General features: G+C 46.3%; 2 protein-coding genes and 1 long non-coding RNA gene across 3 annotated transcripts; all 3 read right to left on the reverse strand.

Moving 5' to 3' along the window:
* Positions 1 to 217: 217 nt before the first annotated feature.
* On the reverse strand, positions 218 to 1,333 carry LOC134947441 (P2Y purinoceptor 4-like). Its single transcript, XM_063935535.1, has one exon. It carries the CDS (start codon positions 1,324 to 1,326, stop codon positions 283 to 285), a length of 1,044 nt encoding a protein of 347 aa, XP_063791605.1. The 5' UTR covers positions 1,327 to 1,333; the 3' UTR covers positions 218 to 282.
* A 4,372-nt stretch (positions 1,334 to 5,705) lies between these two features.
* LOC134947442 (uncharacterized) lies at positions 5,706 to 16,419 on the reverse strand. Its single transcript, XR_010182554.1, has 3 exons — positions 16,358 to 16,419; positions 10,608 to 10,707; positions 5,706 to 5,762 (listed from the first exon to the last, which is right to left on the reverse strand). It is a non-coding gene; the product is annotated as an uncharacterized LOC134947442 (long non-coding RNA).
* An 858-nt stretch (positions 16,420 to 17,277) lies between these two features.
* On the reverse strand, positions 17,278 to 18,358 carry LOC134947443 (P2Y purinoceptor 4-like). Its single transcript, XM_063935536.1, has one exon. It carries the CDS (start codon positions 18,356 to 18,358, stop codon positions 17,285 to 17,287), a length of 1,074 nt encoding a protein of 357 aa, XP_063791606.1. The 3' UTR covers positions 17,278 to 17,284.
* Positions 18,359 to 20,487: the final 2,129 nt, after the last annotated feature.

A 20,487-nucleotide genomic window follows, 5' to 3' on the forward strand; every position in this document is an offset into this window, starting at 1 on the left:
GCCCGGCAAGCAGTGTGAGCTGGAGGGACAGCCCCGGCTAGAAGGGACAATGACCAGCCAAGCGGGAACTTCCCAAAGTCCCGGTGCCCAAATCCACCACTGGCCCTAGGCTTGAGATGCCTCTAGGCATTTGCCTATAATGCCCATACCTAAAACCAGCTCTTGGTTTCACTGACTTTATTGAGTAGTAAGTACTGATAGATACATCATATGGAAAACTTGTTCTCTACCACTGCATGTCACTTATTTCCATTGAAAATCACTTTTCACACCTATGTGACACTACATCCCAGTCTCTGTGGTGCTCACAGTCGGTAGAGGACCACGGTGACGATCTGAAGATAACTCTACTTGGTTACCACAAGTTTCGTCTGTTGTGTTTCTCTGGTTGTTATCACGGCTGTAGGGAGAGCTACACCAGCCGGTGAATGTGCGCCTAAATCTGGCTGAGGCAAAACAGTATAATATGGGATCTAAAAAACAATTTGCACCTGATAACATCCATGTGATATAATAGGCAACCTCAACTCTCTCCAATAACGAGCACATGGCTGGGAAGAATAATTTGATTGTGACTAACATTGCTCTGGTGATATGTACGGGGATATAGCATATTAGAAATATAATTAGAGAAACGAGTATGGTCTGTACGGATCTGGACACCATGACTTTGCTGAGAGTGTTCATAGGATTCACCTTGAGGATATAGCGACTCAGGAGACTATAGCAGACTAGTGTTATGGAGAAAGGAACGAGGGCGCCGGAGAAGAGGAACACCCAGTTCCAGACAAAGTATAAAACCGCCTGATCAGTTTGATGAATACTGAGACATTTGGTAACTCCGTGAACTTCAGCAGGTTTTACAAAAAAGAAAGATGGGACTCCTTGTACACAGAGACATCCCCAGACAGCGAGGCACAGTTTGGTGATGAAAGGCTTCTTGGACCAGGCAGTCCTTTTACCCTTTTGAGCAACAGTAAAATATCGGTGGACGCTGATTAAAGTGAGGAAGCAGATACTGGTATACATGTGAGTGCTGAGCAGGAAGATCTTAAATTGGCAGAGGAATGTCCCGAAGGTCCAGTGGTCGGTTAAATTGTAGGCAACGACCAGTGGAGCTGCCGGAGTGATGATGGCATCGGAGATGGCCAAGTTGAACTGGAGAACCACAGTTGAGTTCCAATGTTTGACCCGAAACCAGAAAATCCATAGACTGATAAAGTTGAGCACGAAACCAACAAAGAAGATGAAGCTCATAAAGATCGGGATGAAAGCGGTAATTCCTTGAGGCTGACAGCCGGTGTCGTTTCCCGATGTGTTCAGCATCCCGAGACGCTACTGAAATAAAAATCAAATAACAGAATGTTACACCTAGAGAGATCTTTTAGGGTTCTATTCAATGAGAAGTGATGTAAAGGTGATGCCGGTGATGTACCATTGTGATGGCGTTTGAACACCGTCAACAGCATCCTACATTGCCTCTACATCCACCCTATATCATGCACTTTCCCTGGCAATCCTATAGGGGTGTGTGTGACCAGAGACCCCCGACCCATGTGGTTAATTGCGACCATGTTTAAAGGGCAAATGGGCGCTAGTTGGATATCGCCTTAAATGGTTGATGTATCAAGCAGTAAAAAGAGTGGGGAAGGGGATAAGTGGAGAAGTCGCCCATAGCAGCTTCCAGGAAGCATTTATCCAGAACATTCTATAAAATAATAGGCAGGAGCTGATTGGTTACATCACTCCCTGCCTCCTCTCCTCTACCACCTGTGATCTTTGCCTGTGCTAAGAAATTAAAACAGCCCCTTGCCCTCAATAAAAACATCATTATGTATAGGGATGCAATGATACATTATGGGAAAGTATGGCGGGCCGTCGGATAGGTAACCCGTGGGGGGGAGAGGGAGGTTAGATTAAGGGTGCAGGGTGAGGATTAAGGTTTGGCTGTGGGGAGGAGGGGCTAGGTTTAGGCTGTGGAGGGAGGAGTTAAGTTTAGGCACCCCCAGGGAGGGTTATGGTTAGGCTGCGGAGGGGGATGGCTAGGTTTAGGCTGCGAGAGTTAGATTTAGATTTAGGCTGCGAGGGTTAAGGTTAGGGGGCTATTGGGAAAGGTAAGTATACTTACCTTCCTCAATTTGGTATTCTCAACATCGAGATGCCACGGTCGGTATTTTGACTGCCGACATCCCGAACGCTGGCATATCGGACCCAACCCGTAAACACTACTCTCTTCTGGGTTCCTCATTTTTTTAGGATGTATAAATTCACTTTAAAACAAGAAAGAACCATGGCTATTCCAGTTGCGAAGGCTCACGGTAGCTTGTACACACCACAGCAGAGGAAAAGCATGCAGTGGGTGTGGCTGTGTTACATGGTGGGTGTGGTTATAATAAATAATAGTGGGTGTGGTTAAATCGAGCTTAATGTAGTATTGTAATGAACATGTGGAAAATGCTCATAATTACAATATCAGTAACATATAAACAGGAATAATGGGGGTCATTCCGAGTTGTTCGCTCGGTAAAAATCTTCGCATCGCAGCGATTTTCCGCTTAATGCGCATGCGCAATGTCCGCACTGCGATTGCGCCAAGTAAATTTGCTATGCACTTAGGAATTTTACTCACGGCTTTTTCATCGTTCTGGCGATCGTAATGTGATTGACATGAAATGGGTGTTACTGGGCGGAAACTGGCAGTTTTATGGGCGTGTGGGAAAAAACGCTACCGTTTCCGGAAAAAACGCAGGAGTGGCTGGAGAAACGGGGGAGTGTCTGGGCGAACGCTGGGTGTGTTTGTGACGTCAAACCAGGAACGAAACTGACTGAACTGATCGCAGATGCCGAGTAAGTCTGAAGCTACTCAGAAACTGCTACGAGGTGTGTAATCGCAATATTGCGAATACATCGTTCGCAATTTTAAGATGCTAAGATTCACTCCCAGTAGGCGGCGGCTTAGCATGAGCAAATCTGCTAAAATTCACTTGCGAGCGAACAACTCGGAATGACCCCCAATGTGTTAACACAAATCCCAGCATACAAAACAAAAGAAGTAACATTATGTGTATTTGTAGACTGACAGCCAATCAGTAGCGTCCTTTCATGTCTCATGGACAAGAAACCCCTCCCGATTGGCTGCCTGTCTACTAAATAGGCAGGCTTACTGGACAGGAACTCATTTAGCGAGGGGAGCTCCTCATGTAAGGTTCTCTTCTTGCACGAGGGGATTCCAGTATTTAGTATGGACACTGTACTACAGACGTTATGGGTCCAATAATATTAAAAATAAGAATGAGGCCAAAGTGATTCAATCTGTCAATTAACAAGGGGCCCATTTAAATTATTCTGTTACTAAGGAATTATCTATTTCTATTACTATGCAGCACAGGTTTAGGGGGCACCTACTCTAAGGGGGCACCATCATGTTTATTTCTCCTGTATAGACTCTAACGCTCTGCTAGAGTCCCCTGTGCATGCGAGGTTCTCCGGAAAAATGGCGCCGCAGGCATTTTACCGGCGACTTCCCTATTACGCATGCACTAGGGAAATGTACACCACTCCATTTTCTAGGTGATTTTTCTGAGCTGTCGCGAGACTCCTGAGAGGTAACATGGGTGCGGGGGGTGCACCCCAGGGGGGTCCATGTGCACCGCACATCTTGCACCCATCATAGAAATGGGTGTGGATCATAGGGTCGACCACACTTAGGTCGACCGCTATTGGTCGACAGCAAGTAGGTCGACATGAACAAGGTCGACCTGACAGAAGGTCGACATGAGGTTTTTTCAAAAAAATTGTGTAGTTCGCTCGCAGTTGTAGTCCATGTGGATCGTAAAGTATGGAAAAGTTTAAACATTTAATAAATCATAAAAAACTAATGTCGACCTGACCTAGAGACCCTGTCAACCTACTTACTGTCGACCAATAGTGGTCGACCAGTGGCGGAACTACCGCCAGTGCAAGCAGTGCCTTGCACTGGGGCCCACCACTGTCCAGGGGCCCAAAGCCAGCGCGGCATGTAATGAGTCAAACTGACTCATTACATGTCGCTGTCCGCCGCCCGCCGAGGAGAGGAGCGCTGCGCCATGGGGGGAAGGAGGAGGAGGGAGGTGGAGGAGGGAGCCGCAGCAGCGCAGTGTAATTGGTGGAGGCACTGCTGCTGCTGTCCCTCTCCTTCACCATAGGCTGCCCTCCGCCGCTGTGAATGCTGGGAAGTGCATCCCAGCATTTACAGCGGCAGAGGACAGCCTATGGTGAAGGAGAGGGACAGCAGCAGCAGTGCCTCCACCAATTACACTGCGCTGCTGCGGCTCCCTCCTCCACCTCCCTCCTCCTTCTTCTCCCCTGCCCGGGATCATCATACGCCATCAAGCTGCACCGAGGAGCCTGACTGCCAGCGGAGACAGTAAGCATAATCTATTCTATCTATCTATCTATCTATCTATCTATCTATCTATCTATCTATCTATTCTGTCTGTCTGCCACAATGTGTAAAAAGGGGACGCTGTCTGCCATAATGTGTAAAAAGGGGACGCTGTCTGCCGTAATGTGTAAAAATAGGGGGACTGTCTGCTGGAATTTGTAAAAAGGGGACGCTGTCTGCCGTAATGTGTAAAAAAGGGACGCTGTCTGCCGTAATGTGTAAAAAAAGGGGGACTGTCTGCTATAATTTGTAAAAAGGGGACGCTGTCTGCCGTAATGTGTAAAAAAGGGACGCTGTCTGCCGTAATGTGTAAAAAAGGGGACGCTGTCTGCTGTAATGTGTAAAAAAGGGGACGCTGTCTGCCGTAATGTGTAAAAAGGGGACGCTGTCTGCCGTAATGTGTAAAAAAAAGGGACGCTGTCTGCCGTAATGTGTAAAAAGGTGACTGTCTGCTGTAATGTGTAAAAAGGGGACGCTGTCTGCCGTAATGTGTAAAAAGGGGACGCTGTCTGCCGTAATGTGTAAAAAGGGGACGTTGTCTGCCGTAATGTGTAAAAAGGGGACGCTGTCTGCCGTAATGTGTAAAAAGGGGACGCTGTCTACCGTAATATGTAAAAAGGGGACGCTGTCTGCCGTAATGTGTAAAAAGGGGGCGCTGTCTGCCGTAATGTGTAAAAAAAAAAGGGGGACTGTCTGCTGTAATGTGTAAAAATGGGGACGCTGTCTGCCGTTATGTGTAAAAAGGGGAATCTGTCTGCCGTAAGGTGTAAAAGGGGCTCTACCTGGTGTAGTGGCGCTACTGTGCGGCGTAAGTTGAATAATGGAGACTACTGTGCACCGTTATATGAATTGGTATTATTTTGTGGCCACGCCCCTATATTTTTTGCACGTGCCTACGGGGCGCACTGCCCCTGTTTTACATAGAGGGGGGGGGGGGGGCTCCCATGCCGTTTCTTGCACACAGCACTAAAATGTCTAGTTACCCTGGGGTGAGGGGTAGACTTGGATGGGATGGGGATGGGGATGGGGGGCATTTTGGCGCACCTGGGCCCACCGCTCGCTAGTTCCGCCACTGTGGTCGACCTAGAGACTGGATACCGTGGAAATGCCACTGACTCAGAGAACCTGACTTGATGCAGAGTAGGATGGAGAGAGAAGTTTCTTATCACAACTTTTCTTTATCATGAGTCATTTCTATTCTTTTTAATTAATACAGACCGGCAAGATAGCGCACTGAGCAGCCTGAGCTGTCTCGTATCTCACTGTTTATCAGCAGGATGTTTGTCAGCTTTTCCTGTGGTTTGTCAAACTGCAGCTCGATAACTTCACGCTTTGTATTCTTGCCATGCAAAGAAAAAAAAGTAAATTGGGATGGCGCTGTCAAACGTGGTCATTTGTTTAAAAAAAAGGTGTTTCAGTGGTTTGTTCTATAATAAACCACCCCAAACATCATTGAGAAGCCTGCGGCTTCACCAAACCTCACTTTAGTAAGGTTCTGTGTTGTAGAGATCCTTACAGTCTAGGTGACTAAGGGGCCTGATTCAGCGTTGTACACTAAAGCCGCCGCAGATGTGATTTGGGATGTGCAAAAAGATGGTAAGGTAACAGCCGCCGGCAGGGATGGACTGGCCACCACAACTGAGACGCAGGAGACGTGTTTCCTGCGTAACATGATCGCAAACAGTGGCTGGAACACGCCCGAAAAGGGTATTTTCCAGCCTCCTAGGGGTGCCCTCACCCCTAAACATGCAAGAGCGGATTTAGGGGTGAGGGCGCCCCTAGGAATAACAGTAATGGCTGCCCCCCATCTGCCTCATTTTATTTTTATTGATTGGTTATAAGGGGTCTGGGACTCCAGGTCGACAACAAAAAGGTCGACACACCTTAGGTCAACACCACTTGGTCGACACACTTTAGGTCGACATGGACAAAATGTCGACATGGAAAAAGGTCAACATGCGTTTTTTATGTTTTTTTGGTGTCGTTTTTTTCGTAGAGTGATCGGGAACCCCAATTAGTGCACCGCGTCCCCTCGCATGGCTCGCTTCGCTCGCCATGCTTCGGGCATGGTGCCTTCGCTCCGCTCGGCACAGATTACCATTCCAATCGTAGTCCACGTGGATCGTTAAGTATGAAAAGGTTCAAAAAAAGAAAAAAATTGTGAAAAACTCATGTCGACCTTTTTCCATGTCGACCTTGTTCCGGGCGACCTTTTGTCCATGTCGACCTTTTGTTCATGTCGACCTAAGGTGTGTCGACCAATTGGCGTCGACCTAAGGTGTGTCGACCTCTTTGTTGTCGACCTGGAGTCCGGATACCGGTTATAAGCCCTCATTTGATGATAGTCAATTTAATAGAATAATAAGGAAAAAGGAACTGACATTTTTTTTTAATTATGTGCACATATTAACTAATAGTAATACCACTTTTACACCAAAATCCTGGATCCGAACATGGTTCCAATCCAGGTCAGGGTTTACCTCTGTTTCCACTGCAGTGCCGAGGCTGGAGCGTGGAGATGACATCATCTCCAATCCTCGGGGAATCCCCAGATCGGGATCCAAGTTACCTATTTACACTGTCCCTTTCTGGTTGAGACACAGGTAGGATTGCCGGGTAAATCGACCCATGTTATTTTTTGGGAGCCGTTTACACTGACGCCCGACCTGGGTTCACCCAACCAGGTTTTTGGCTTGGTGTAAAAGGGGTATAAGTAGGACAGCTTACCGGGCCAGTATGTGCATGTCCTATCCATTTACATTCCATTCAAGATGGCACATGGGGGTCATTCCGAGTTGATCGCTCGCTAGCTACTTTTTGCAGCCGTGCAAACGCATAGTCGCCGCCCACGGGGGAGTGTGCTTTCGCTTTGCAAGTGTGCGAACGCGTGTGCAGCCGAGCGGGACGAAAACGTTTTTTGCAGTTTCTGAGTAGCTCCGGACTTACTCAGCCCTTGCGATCACTTCACTCTTTTTGGTCCCGGAATTGACGTCAGACACCCGCCCTGCAAACGCCTGGACACGCCTGCGCTTTTCTCCCTGAAAACGGTCAGTTGACACCCATAAACGCCCTCTTCCTGTCAATCTCCTTGCGATCGGCCGTGCAAATGGATTCTTCGTTAAATCCATCGCCCAGCAACGATCCGCTTTGTACCCCTATGACGCGCATACGCATTGCGGTGCATATGCATGCGCAGTAGTTACCTGTTCACTGCGCTGCAAAAACCGGCAGCGAGCGAACAACTCGGAATGACCCCCATGGAACAGTACAGTGGAAAAATTTTGCAGTTGCTGGTACTTTTTGGGCTGACAGTACCAGCATAAGCATCCAAGTGCCGCCCCCTAACAAGTGCCGCCCCCTAACAAGTGCCGCCACTCCCTGTCACCTTTACAAAGCCTTGGATTGCGATAAAGATGGACGGAGATAAAATACCAGCCAATCAGTTCATAACTGTCATGTTTTAGGCTGTGTTAGAAACATGACAGGTAGGAGCTGATTGGCTGCCCCTTTATCTCCATCCAAGGCTTAGTAAATATACACCACAGCCTGTAACATGACATTCGAAGTTGGTACTTTATCTCTCTCCCCGTTATCTCTCTCCAAGGTTTGGTGCATCTCCCTCTATTGGAGAAAAGGTTTTTCATTAAACTAATGATTCTCTTTGATACAATTTCCATTTGCTAACGAGATGTCTCTCAGACCATCCTCCCAGCATCTTACTGATGCGACACGGGGTACTACAGGAAAATGGCAGATAAATGAGACGTATTATGGTGGTCATTCCGAGTTGATCGCTAGCTGCATTCGTTCGCTGTGCAGCAATGAGGCAAAAAAATGGTACTTCTGCGAATGCGTATGCGGAGCAATGCGCATGCGGTGCAATGCGCATGCGCCACGTACTATTACAGCGAACGATGTCGTTTCACACATGGTCTAGCGAAGCTTTTCAGTCGCACTGCTGACTGCAGAGTGATTGACATGAAGTGGGCGTTTCTGGGTGTCAACTGACCATTTTCAGGTGAGTGTTTGAAGAAACGCAGGTGTGCCAGGAAAAACGCAGGCGTGGCTGGGCGAACGCAGGGCGTGTTTGTGACGTCAAAACAGGAACTAAACAGTCTGAAGTCACCGCAAGCGCTGAGTAGGTTTTGAGCTACTCTAAAACTGCACAAAAAAACTTTGCCGCCGCTCTGCGATCCTTTCGTTCGCACTTCTGCTAAGCTAAAATACACTCCCAGTGGGAGGCGGCATAGCGTTTGCACGGCTGCTAAAAACAGCTCGCGAGCCATCAACTCGGAATGACCACCTATATCTTAGTATAATTAGTAACAATTACAGTGCAGATCACTCACCTGTACACTGAGCAGGATTCGGAAATACTATTAGAGAATTCTTTAGAAAGCGACTTCAAATAGCTGAGTGTCAGTAAACGTCCTTTACAGAAATTGTCTGTATCCTAACTGCAAGGTATTGTGTGTATGTACTACAAATGCTGTTTCCTGTGTATTACAGTAAATAATTCTATAACCAGTGATACTCATCTTTTCCTCTCCATATACCTCTGTGCGGAGGTGAGTTCATTTCCTATAGGTTGATGTCTGCAGTGCTGACACACGGTGGCCAATGGTCTGTAAGACTGTTGCACTGTAAGATTCTATCTGTATTATATGGCAGTCACTGTGATGTCTAAGGGGTCATTCCAAGTTGTTTGCTAGCTGCATTTGTTCGCAGCGCAGCGATCAGGCTAAAAAACGGCAGTTCTGCGCATGCGTATGCGGCTCAATGCGCACACGCGACGTACGGGTACAACGACCTATGTAGTTTCACACAGGGTCTAGCGAAGCTTTTCAGTCGAACTGCTGGCCGCAGAGTGATTGACATGAAGTGGGCGTTTCTGGGTGGCAACTGACCGTTTTCAGGGAGTGTTCGGAAAAACGCAGGTGTGCCAGGGAAAACGCAGGTGTGCCAGGAAAAACACAGGCGTGGCTGGGCGAACGCAGGGCGTGTTCGTGAAGTCAAATCCAGAACTGAATAGTCTGAAGTGATCGCAAGCGCTGAGTAGGTTTTGAGCTACTCTGAAACTACACAAACATTTTTTGCCGCCGCTCTGCGATACAACCGTTTGCACTTCTGCTAAGCTAAAATACACTCCCAGTGGGCGGCAGCCTAGCGTTTGCACGACTGTTAAAACTAGCTAGCGAGCGATCAACTCGGAATGACCCCCAATGTTGTGTATGGGGATCATCGCAGTCATTGGCGTATCTATAACGGGTGCAGTGTGTGCGAGGCACACGGGCTCCGTAGCCCAGGGGGGGGCCACACCGCACACACTGCACCCATTTCTCCTATACTTACCTTTCCGGAGTCCATCGCTGACCGTGTGTGGGCCCCCTCCTCTCCCGTAGCCGTCGCGCTGCTGCTAGCGCACTGACCACTAGAGGCTCTGGCACAGTGCCAGAGTATACAGCGCATGTGCAGGACTCCGAAAAAATGGCACGTGACTATTTTTCATAGTTCTGCGCATGCGCTGTAGTCTACAGCGCTCAGAGCGCTAGCAGCAGCGCGACGGCTAGGAGAGAGGAGGGGGCCCACACACAAAGTCTGCACACGGGTCCCCTCCTCTCTAGAAACTCTGCTGTATATATATATATATATATATATATATATATATATACACATATATATATACACACTGTATTAGAGGCTTTTTATTAAAGGGCAAAAACCGTGTGGCTGGAGAAAATGGGTGTGATGTTGCGGGCAATAGCTCCCTTATGCTTTGCAGTGAGAAGCCCGGTCAGGATCCCAGCAGTCGGAATATCGACATCGAAATCCTGCCACTTCACAGAATACCAAAGCCGGGATCCCAACATGGATTGAAATGCCGGTGCCAGGATCCTGAACTAACATCTTCGGGCACTCCATGGAGGTAAGCCGCGGGAAGGGGGTGGGGGGTAGGTTTAGGCTAGGGGGGAAGGCTTAGAGTTAGGCTGCAGGGAGGGGGGATTAGGGCAAGGCACCTCCGGGGAGGGTTATAGTTATGCTGGGGGGGAGGGAGGGTTAGGTTTAGGCTGCGGGTAGGAGAGGTTAGGGTTAGGTTGTGGGGGATTGTTGGGGGAGGGGGGTCAGGGTAGGTTAGGGTCAGGCTGTAAGATGGGCGGTTAGGGGGTTAAGAGATCAGGGTTACCTTAGTTATTAGAAGCTGTCGGGATCTTAAGCTCCGGTCGGTATTTTGATAGCTGGCATCCCAAGAGCCAGGGTCCCGTATCCAGCCCCCAGAATGAGCTCTGTGTGGTAGACAACGGAGGAGTGAGAGGGGAAAGCTGACTGAGATTTGTGGTCAGGTTGTGCAAGATTTCTGATGGAAAATTACATGGCCGTGGCTATAGAGTGGTTTTGTGGCATGACTGTGATGCAATAACATTTATTATTTATTACCAATTATTTATATAGCGCACACATATTCCACAGCGCTTTACAGAGAGTATTTGTCCAGTTACATCAGTCCCTGTCCCAGTGGAGCTTACACTCTATCGGCCTAATTCAGTAAGGACTGCAAATTCTGCTAATTAGCAGAATTTATAGGAAAAGGAAGGGGATTATCTCACTGCACTGGTCTAGAGAACGACACTGGATTACATTCGTTATATCAAATACTTTATGAATAACCACTGTTAAATGTTTATTTTTGTTTCATTTTTGTTTTTTGAGTGGTGGTGCTCCCAGAGTCAATGGTAGAGCACTCTATTTGAAACTAAGGGATCAATAAAACGTAACTTGCTGTCGTCCATGTGTTAAACAGTGAATGGGGGGTGAGAGATTCTTACTGGTGTCAGTCCTTGGAAAATGCAGATTTACCAGAGAGTTGGGCAGTCTTTCTTTTCTGCTTTCGGCTGATGTGTGCTGGACACAGCGCAGCCAATGAGAGAAATACTCGGCTGTCCCCCTTAGTGGAGAAAATGGAATGAAGCGATGTGTGTGTTCAAAATTGTTCTAAATTGTATGATGGCGTAGACAGCAAAACACTACTGCACTAAGTGAATGGGGGAGAACTACACTGCTCAAAAAAATAAAGGGAACACTAAAATAACACATCCTAGATATGAATGAATGAAATATTCTTATTAAATACTTAGTTCTTTACATAGTTGAATGTACTGACAACAAAATCACACAAAAATTATCAATGGAAATCAAATTTCCATTGATTTCATTGTTTAACACATGGACGACAGCAGAATTTTGACAGTATGTATCTTGGTAGTCCTGCCTATTATCTGTATATCTCTTTGGATACCACAACATACATGTACATATCTAAGATTGACATTTACATGTGTAATTTTTCCAACCTGTGTGCTTTTTAAACTTTGTGTATTTTACTTTTATGTTTTGTATTGTCTTTATATTTCGCCTTGTGAAATGTTAGTTCTTAAATGTTAGTCTTCAGGCCCAATAGCAGGCCCACAAACCCATGGAGGTCTGGATTTGGAGTCACCCTCAATATTAAAGTGGAAAAACACACTACAGGCTGATCCAACTTTGATGTAATGTCCTTAAAATAAGTCAAAATGAGGCTCAGTAGTGTGTGTGGCCTCCACGTGCCTGTATGACCATACAAAAGTAAATTAGATATAGACAAAATTGGCAAAGTGGCCAGACAGTGGTTCTGTCCTTCCCCCAATTCGTAACACATTGTACCAGCTGGATGCATTTGTGCATTCAAGGATTGTGGTGTGAAAATAGGAGACAGGACTAAAGGGACATTTTCAGAATTCTGCTGTCACCCATGTGCAAAGCAGTGAATGGGGGATGAGAGATTCTTACTGATGTACGTCCTTGGAATGGAACAGTATCAAAGAGTAGGGCAGTTTTTCTTTTCTGCTTTTGGCTGATGTGTGTATAACACAGCGCAGCCAATGAGAGAAGTACTGGACTGTCCCCCTCGACCGTTTAAACATGAAAGCATGAACACATTTTAAGCATCAAATTACTGCTGTATAATGACATTGACACATTTTGCGACATAAATGTGTCAACATCCTTATACAGCAGTAATTTGATTATGGGGTCATTCAGAGTTGTTCGCTCGTTATTTTTTTCGCTGAGGAGCGATTAGTCGCAAACTGCGCATGCGCAATGTATGCAGTGCGCCTGCGCCAAGTAAATTAGCTCAAAAGTTTGGTATTTTACTCACGGCGTAACAAAGTTTTTTCATCGTTCTGCTGATCGTAGTGTGATTGACAGGAAGTGGGTGTTTCTGGGCGGAAACTGACCGTTTTCTGGGAGTGTGCGGAAAAACGCAGGCGTGTCAGGGAAAAACGCGGGAGTGTCTGGAGAAACGGGGGAGTGTCTGGGCGAACGCTGGGCGTGTGTGTGACGTCAAACCAGGAACGAAACTGACTGAACTGATCGCAGTGTAGGAGTAAGTCTCGAGCTACTCAGAAACTGCTAAGAAATTTCTATTCGCATCCCCCCGCATGTCAGGAAAGATGATCGTAGCTGTGTTAAATATAGCACAGCCACGGTCAACTCGGAATGACCCCCAATGTGTTACGAATTGGGGGAAGGATAGAACCACTGTCTGTGCCACTTTGCTAATTTTGTCTATATCTAATTTACTTTTGTATGGGCAGACATACTAAGATTCATTATAGTTCTCCCCCATTCATTTAGTGCAGTAGTGTTTTGCTGTCTACGCCATCATACAATTTAGAACAATTTTGAACACACACATCGCTTCATTCCATTTTCTCCACTGAGGGGGACAGCCGAGTATTTCTCTCATTGGCTGCACTGTGTCCAGCACACATCAGCCGAAAGCAGAAAAGAAAGACTGCCCAACTCTCTGGTAAATCTGCATTTTCCAAGGACTGACACCAGTAAGAATCTCTCACCCCCCATTCACTGTTTAACACATGGGTGACAGCAGAATTCTGACAGTATCTTGGTAGTCCTGCCTATTATCTGTATATCTCTTTGGATACCACAACATACATGTACACATCTAAGATTGACATTTACATGTGTAATTTTTCCAACCTGTGTGCTTTTTAAACTTTGTGTATTTTACTTTTATGTTTTGTATTGTCTTTATATTTTGCCTTGTGAAACATTAGTTCTTAAATGTTAGTCTTCAGGCCCAATAGCAGGCCCACAAATACGTTCCAATAAAAGTTACGTTTTATTGATCCCTTAGTTTCAAATAGAGTGCTCTACCACCCTTAGAGTTTCTTTCAAGCCTTTAAAAGCTTGACCTTGTCAATTAGCAGAACTTGCAATCCTTCTGTTCGCAAGCTGGGAGCCGCCTCCCCCCCCCCCTTCAACAAGTAGAAATTGTGATCGCAATTTTGCCGGCCTCCACCCCCGCAATACTCCGTCTCCGCCTAGAAAATGGAGCGTTGCCATCCACGGCAACCGTCTCTACCTGATTGACAGGCAGAGGCGATCCCATTTTCTGCGCCATACCCCCACAGAAAATGCAGACGCATGCGCAGTGCAGGCACGGCGCATGCGCCGGCATCTTATTTGTAATTTTTGAGGTTGGATTGGATGGACTGATGGACTTTTTACACATTAGGGGGACTGGCTGCCATAATGTGTAAAAAGGGGGACGCTGTCTGCCGTAACGTGTAAAAAGGGGGACGCTGTCTGTCGTAATGAGTAAAAAGGGAGACACTGTCTGCCGTAATGTGTAAAAAGGGGAAGCTGTCTGCCGTAATGTGTAATTAGGGGACGCTGTCTGCCGTAATGTGTAAAAAGGGGGACGCTGTCTGCCCTAAAGTGTAAAAAGGGGATGCTGTCTGCCGTAATGAGTAAAAAGGGGGACGCTGTTTGCCATAATGTGTAAAAAGGGGGCTGCTGTCTGTCATAATGTGTAAAAAGGGGATGCTGTCTGCCGTAATGTGTAAAAAGGGGGACGCTGTCTCCTGTAATTTGTAAAAAGAGGGACGCTGTCTGCCGTAATGTGTAAAAACGGGACTCTGTCTGCCGTAATGTGTAAAAAGGGGACGCTGTCTGCCGTAATGTGTAAAAAGGGGACGCTGTCTCCCGTAATGTGTAAAAAGGGGGACGCTGTCTCCCTTAATGTGTAAAAAGGGGGACGCTGTCTCCCTTAATGTGTAAAAGGGGGGACGCTGTCTGCCGTAATGTGTAAAAATGGGACTCTGTCTGCCGTAATGTGTAAAAAGGGGGACTGGCTGCCGTAATGTGTAAAAAGGGGGACTGGCTGCCGTAATGTGTAAAAAAGGGCCTCCACCCCCGCAATGCTCTGTCTCCGCCTCGAAAATGGAGCGTTGCCATCCACGGCAACCGTTTCTACCTGATTGACAGGCAGAGGCGATCCCATTTTCTGCGCCATACCCCCACAGAAAATGAAAACGCATGCTCAGGGCAGGCACGGCGCATGTGCCGGCATCTTATTTGTAATTTTTGAGGTTGGATTGGATGGACTGATGGACTTTTTACACATTATGGGGACTGGCTGCCATAATGTGTAAAAAGGGGGACGCTGTCTGCCGTAATGAGTAAAAAGGGAGACACTGTCTGCCGTAATGTGTAAAAAGGGGGACGCTGTCTGCCGTAATGTGTAATTAGGGGACGCTGTCTGCCGTAACTTGTAAAAAGGGGGACGCTGTCTGCCGTAATGTGTAAAAAGGGGACGCTGTCTGCCGTAATGTGTAAAAAGGGGACGCTGTCTCCCGTAATGTGTAAAAAGGGGGACGCTGTCTCCCTTAATGTGTAAAAGGGGGGACGCTGTCTGCCGTAATGTGTAAAAATGGGACTCTGTCTGCCGTAATGTGTAAAAAGGGAGACTGGCTGCCGTAATGTGTAAAAAAGGGGGACGCCGTCTGCCATAATGTGTAAAAAGGGAAACGCTGTCTGCTGTAATTTGTAAATAGGGGAACGCCGTCTGCTGTAATATGTGTAAAAAGGGAACACTGTCTGCCGTAATGTGTAAAAAGGGGACGCTGTCTGCTGTAATGTGTAAAAAAGGGGATGCTGTCTGCCGTAATGTGTAAAAAAGGGGATGCTGTCTGCCGTAATGTGTAAAAAGGGGGACGCTGTCTGCCGTAATGTGTACAAAGGGGACGCTGTTTGCTGTAATGTGTAAAAAGAGGACGCTGTCTGCCGTAATGTGTAAAAAAGAGCACGCTGTCTGCTGTAATGTGTAAAAAAGGGGACGCTGTCTGCCGTAATGTATAAAAAGGGGATACTGTCTGCCATAATGTGTAAAATAGACGCTGTCTGCCGTAATGTGTAAAAAGGGGGACGCTGTCTGCCGTAATGTGTACAAAGGGGACGCTGTTTGCTGTAATGTGTAAAAAGAGGACGCTGTCTGCCGTAATGTGTAAAAAAGAGCACGCTGTCTGCTGTAATGTGTAAAAAAGGGGACGCTGTCTGCCGTAACGTATAAAAAGGGGACGATGTCTGCCATAATGTGTAAAATAGACGCTGTCTGCCGTAATGTGTAAAAAGGGGGACGCTGTCGCCGTAATGTGTAAAAGGAGCTCTACCTGGTGTAGTGGCGCTACTGTGTGGCGTAATTTGAATAATGGAGACTACTGTGCACCGTAATATAATTTGGTATTATTTTGTGACCACACCCCTTCCCCATGAAGCCACGCCCCTAGAAATTTTTGCACACGCCTGAGGCGCGCACTGCCCTTATATTGTATAAGGGAAGGGGGGGCGGCCGATGCATTTTTTTGCGCACAGCGCTAAAATGTCTAATTACTGCACTGCTGCCCCTCCCACAGCCTATCCCTAACCGTCCCCTCCTCCAGCCTAACTGTAACCACACCTTCCCCCGCAGCCTAACCCTTATTAACCCTCACCCATCCCTCCCGCAGCCTAACTGTAACCGCTCCCCGCTTCCATCCCCGCAGCCTAACTCTAACCTTCCCCCTAGTTCCTAATCCTAACCCCAGTACTTACCTTTGGGATCCATCTGGATCCTGACTGGCGGGATTCTGATTGCATCCACAATAACATAAACCTAGTGCAATAAACGAATCTGTTTTTATTTGGCACATGTATACAATGTATTAAACACATTATTTTACACGTAGGAGATTAAGACATGGATAACAGATATCAAAAGAAGGGAAACATTGCCAAGAATAGAATACAATTAGCATACTTCTTCCTATTAAAACGTGCTGAGCTGTTCTTTATATGGGACATAAAGGCTGACCTTAAGGGCCCCATACACTAGAGCGATAATGCCCAATTCGGGCAATCGGCCCGATATATCGGCTGAAATCGGGCATTTTAGAGGTGTTCCCGAACCGATCCGATGCGCGTTCCCGTGAGCATCGGATCGGATCCTTCAGATTGAATGTGCTGCACCGTCAATCTGGTCCGCCTGGGGGCATGTCTTGGGATCGCCCAGATATATCGTATGCAAATGGGCAGCATACGATGTATCTTGGCTGATCCTGCAACCCGGGAGGCTGCCGGGGTGATCGCCTGCGATCACCTCCGATATGAGATCGTTGTACTGTATGGGGCCCTTTAGAAAAGTAATATGTCCTGTTGCTGCAATCTCACATCAGCTCTCTAAGATCCCATATTCACTTTCCCCAAACGTTACTTCTCTTCCTGCAGGAAATACATTTCATTGATCAGAAGACAAGAGCTGGACGTTAGAATAATATAATGATGAGCCATATAATTTTCTTGCATACATATGACTTATATAATTAGTTGTAATTTGTGTAACCATAAACACTAACTGTCCACTGCTGAGTAGACCTTGAGGTCTTCCAGACTTTATTGAGTAGTGAGTATTGATAGGTACACCATATGGAAATCGTGTTCTCCCCCACTACTGCGTGATGCTTATTTCCATTGAAAATCACTTTACTCTCCTACTGTATGTGACACTAATATCTCCATCTCTGTCGAGCTCACAGTTGGTAGAGGACCGCGGCGATGGTCTAATGAAGCTGACTCTACTTGGTTACTGTGAGCTTCACCGGTTGAGGATCTCTGACTGTTACCGCAGCTGTACGGAGAGCTGCACCAGCCGGTGAATGTGTGCCTAAATCTGTCTGAGGCAAAACAGTATAATATGGGATCGATTAAGCAATTTGTTTGTGACAAAATCCATATGATGTAATAGGCAACCTCAACTCTGTCCAATAAAGAGCACAAGGCTGGAAAAAATAATTTGAGTGTGACGCCCATCGCCCTGGTGACATGTGGGGGGATATAGCAGATTATAAATATAATTAAGGAGATGAATATGGTCTGTATGGATTTGGACACCATGACTTTGCTGAGAGTGTTCATAGGATTCATCATGAGGATATGGCGACTCAGGAGACTGTAGCAGACCAATGTTATGGAGAAAGGAATGAGGGCACCAAGGAAGAGGACGACCCAGTTCCAGACGAAATATAATACTTCTTGTTCACTTTGATGAAAATTGAGACACTTCTTTGTAACTCCGTGAACTTCAGACGTCTTTAGAACAAAGAAAAAGGGAAGTCCTTGTAGAAGAAGGCATCCCCAGACACCGAGGCACAGTTTGGTGATGAAAAGCTTCTTGGTCCAGGCAGTTCTTTTAACACTCTGAGCAACAGTAAAATATCGGTGGACGCTGATTAATGTGAGGAAGTAGATGCTTCCATATGTGTGAGTGCTGAGCAGGAAGACCTTACACTGGCAGAGGAATGTCCCGAAGGTCCAGTGGCCGGTCAAGGAGTAAACAAAGATCAGTGGAGCTGCCGGAGTGATGATGGCATCGGAGATGGCCAAGTTGAACTGGAGAACCACAGTTGAGTTCCATTGTTTTACCCGAAACCAGAAAATCCATAGACTGATACAGTTCAGAATGAAGCCAACAAAGATGATGATGCTCAGACTGATGGGGATTAAGGGGTTAATTGTTTGAGGCTGACAGGTGGTGTAATTCCCTGAAGTGTTCAGCATCTTGAGAGGCTACTGAACTGAAAATCAAAGAACATGGTGTAATACCGTACATTGAGCAGTAAGGCCGTTGACGTGGAAACCAGTGATGTCATTAAAAAGTCTTAGAAAGTAATACAATTAAAAGTCTAGACAGATCTAGAGCAGTGGTTCTCAAACTCGGTCCTCAGGACCCCACACAGTGCATGTTTTGCAGGTAACCCAGAAAGTGCACAGGTGTATTAATTACTCACTGACACATTTTAAAAGGTCCACAGGTGGAGCTAATTATTTCACTTGTGATTCTGTGAGGAGACCTGCAAAACATGCACTGTGTGGGGTCCTGAGGACCGAGTTTGAGAACCTGTGATCTAGAGGGTTCAGGAGATACAAGAAAAGAGAGAGAGAAAGAGAGGGGCTGTTTAAAGTAAAATGTATACTGGGAGATATTTATCAAACCTTCTAAAGAGGATAAGTGGAGATGTTACCTGATTCTGCAATGTAATTTGCCTTCTCCCTGAAGAAGACAAGTTACCTGTGAAACGCGATGGAGAAACACACCAACTTTAACCTACACACAGAGACATCTTGATTATATCAATCATGTTCGGCTACTCTAACCAACTCTAACCACCTGGTCCTGTACAACCACCTGAGTGCATGTGAACTTTACCACACACTTGATGTTACCCACCGGGACCACTGAGGTGGCAGTTGTACTAAGTCTTGGAGAGTGATAAAGTGGATAGAGATAAAGTATCATCCAATCAGCTCTTAGAGGTCAGTTTTCAAACAGCCTGTAACATGGCACTTAGGAGCTGACTAGTACATCTCCTCCTTGGGCTAAAGGAAGATCAGCAGTGACAGAGCAGCAGACACGAAGATCCACATTACAACATCAACCACCCTGAGGACAGGGAGCACAGCGACACTCAATCCCCCCCCCCTCGCCGCGCCGGGGCAGTGAAAGCATTTTTAGGTCACTATCACCACCACAGCCAGACTTCTGTAGCCAGACACAAAGACACCTGAACGGCTAGCGGTCACCAGTAGCTGAGACATGGGAATAGGGTAAGACCTCTAACAGGAGATGCAGAACGCAACACTCTTGTAGGATATGCAATATACTTTAATCTATGTGCCACTGCTTCATGGACTGTTTAGCTACCACACTCCAGACCGTATATCTATCCACTGGTGAACATTAATAACTGCATTATCATTTGGCACCAGTGAAGATTCGCTTGTACCTTACAAACCATTTATCTCTAGGATATTACAGTACTGACCTCACTGATATTTCCTATACAGACAGTCACCATGGCAACCTTTGTATCAATATTGTTTATTCCTTAACTTTTATATTTTGTGTGCCAATCAGGTTATGCATGCAATACTAGTAAATTGATTTAATTTATTTGGCCACATGAATGGATGGCTGATTCGGAGGAACAGCTGGGAGCTGGGAAACGTTGTCATAAAATGTATTACTCTATTTCCACACATATGCAGAAAAGGTTTTTAAAGAAACAAAATATTTTGGGTGAACTCTGACTTTTTTAAAAGGGGCAATCATTAACAAGGTATTGTTTAGCCTTGTAAATGGTTGCCCCTTTAAAAAATATCCGCGTTTAGCCGGCATCCCACACCGCTGCCAAACTCGGACTTCAATACATCCCGCCCTTCCTGTTATACAATTTCCTATTGACATTGAGATTTCTCTCAGACCATCCTCGGATCGTCTTATTGATGATGGGTCGATGGTCTACAGGAAAATGGCTGATGAAGGAGTTGGTAATACGCAGAGTATAGTTAGTAATAATTGCACGGCACATCACTCACCTGATCACGTCGCAGGCGCAGGATTCTGAATAGCGTCCGAGAATTAATTCTGTAGAAAGTGACTAGAATAAGCTGTCATTAAACTTCCTGTCAGTGCCTATGTCACCTTTTGTTTCCGAGAACTGGCATATAGAATGCAGATACACAATTATTTTTAATCTCTGTCAGGGAAGTGAGAGCTGCCATCCTGTTATTGTTTATATTTTATAAACAGAACATGGTGGATAAATTGATGAGTTAGGCTGTAGTCAGTGACGGCCCTAACCAATTTGGTGCCCTAGGTAATATGTTGGCTGTGCCCCCTAGCATAT

The sequence above is a fragment of the Pseudophryne corroboree genome, chromosome 8 (genome assembly GCF_028390025.1).
Source record: "Pseudophryne corroboree isolate aPseCor3 chromosome 8, aPseCor3.hap2, whole genome shotgun sequence".
Lineage (NCBI taxonomy): Eukaryota > Metazoa > Chordata > Amphibia > Anura > Myobatrachidae > Pseudophryne > Pseudophryne corroboree.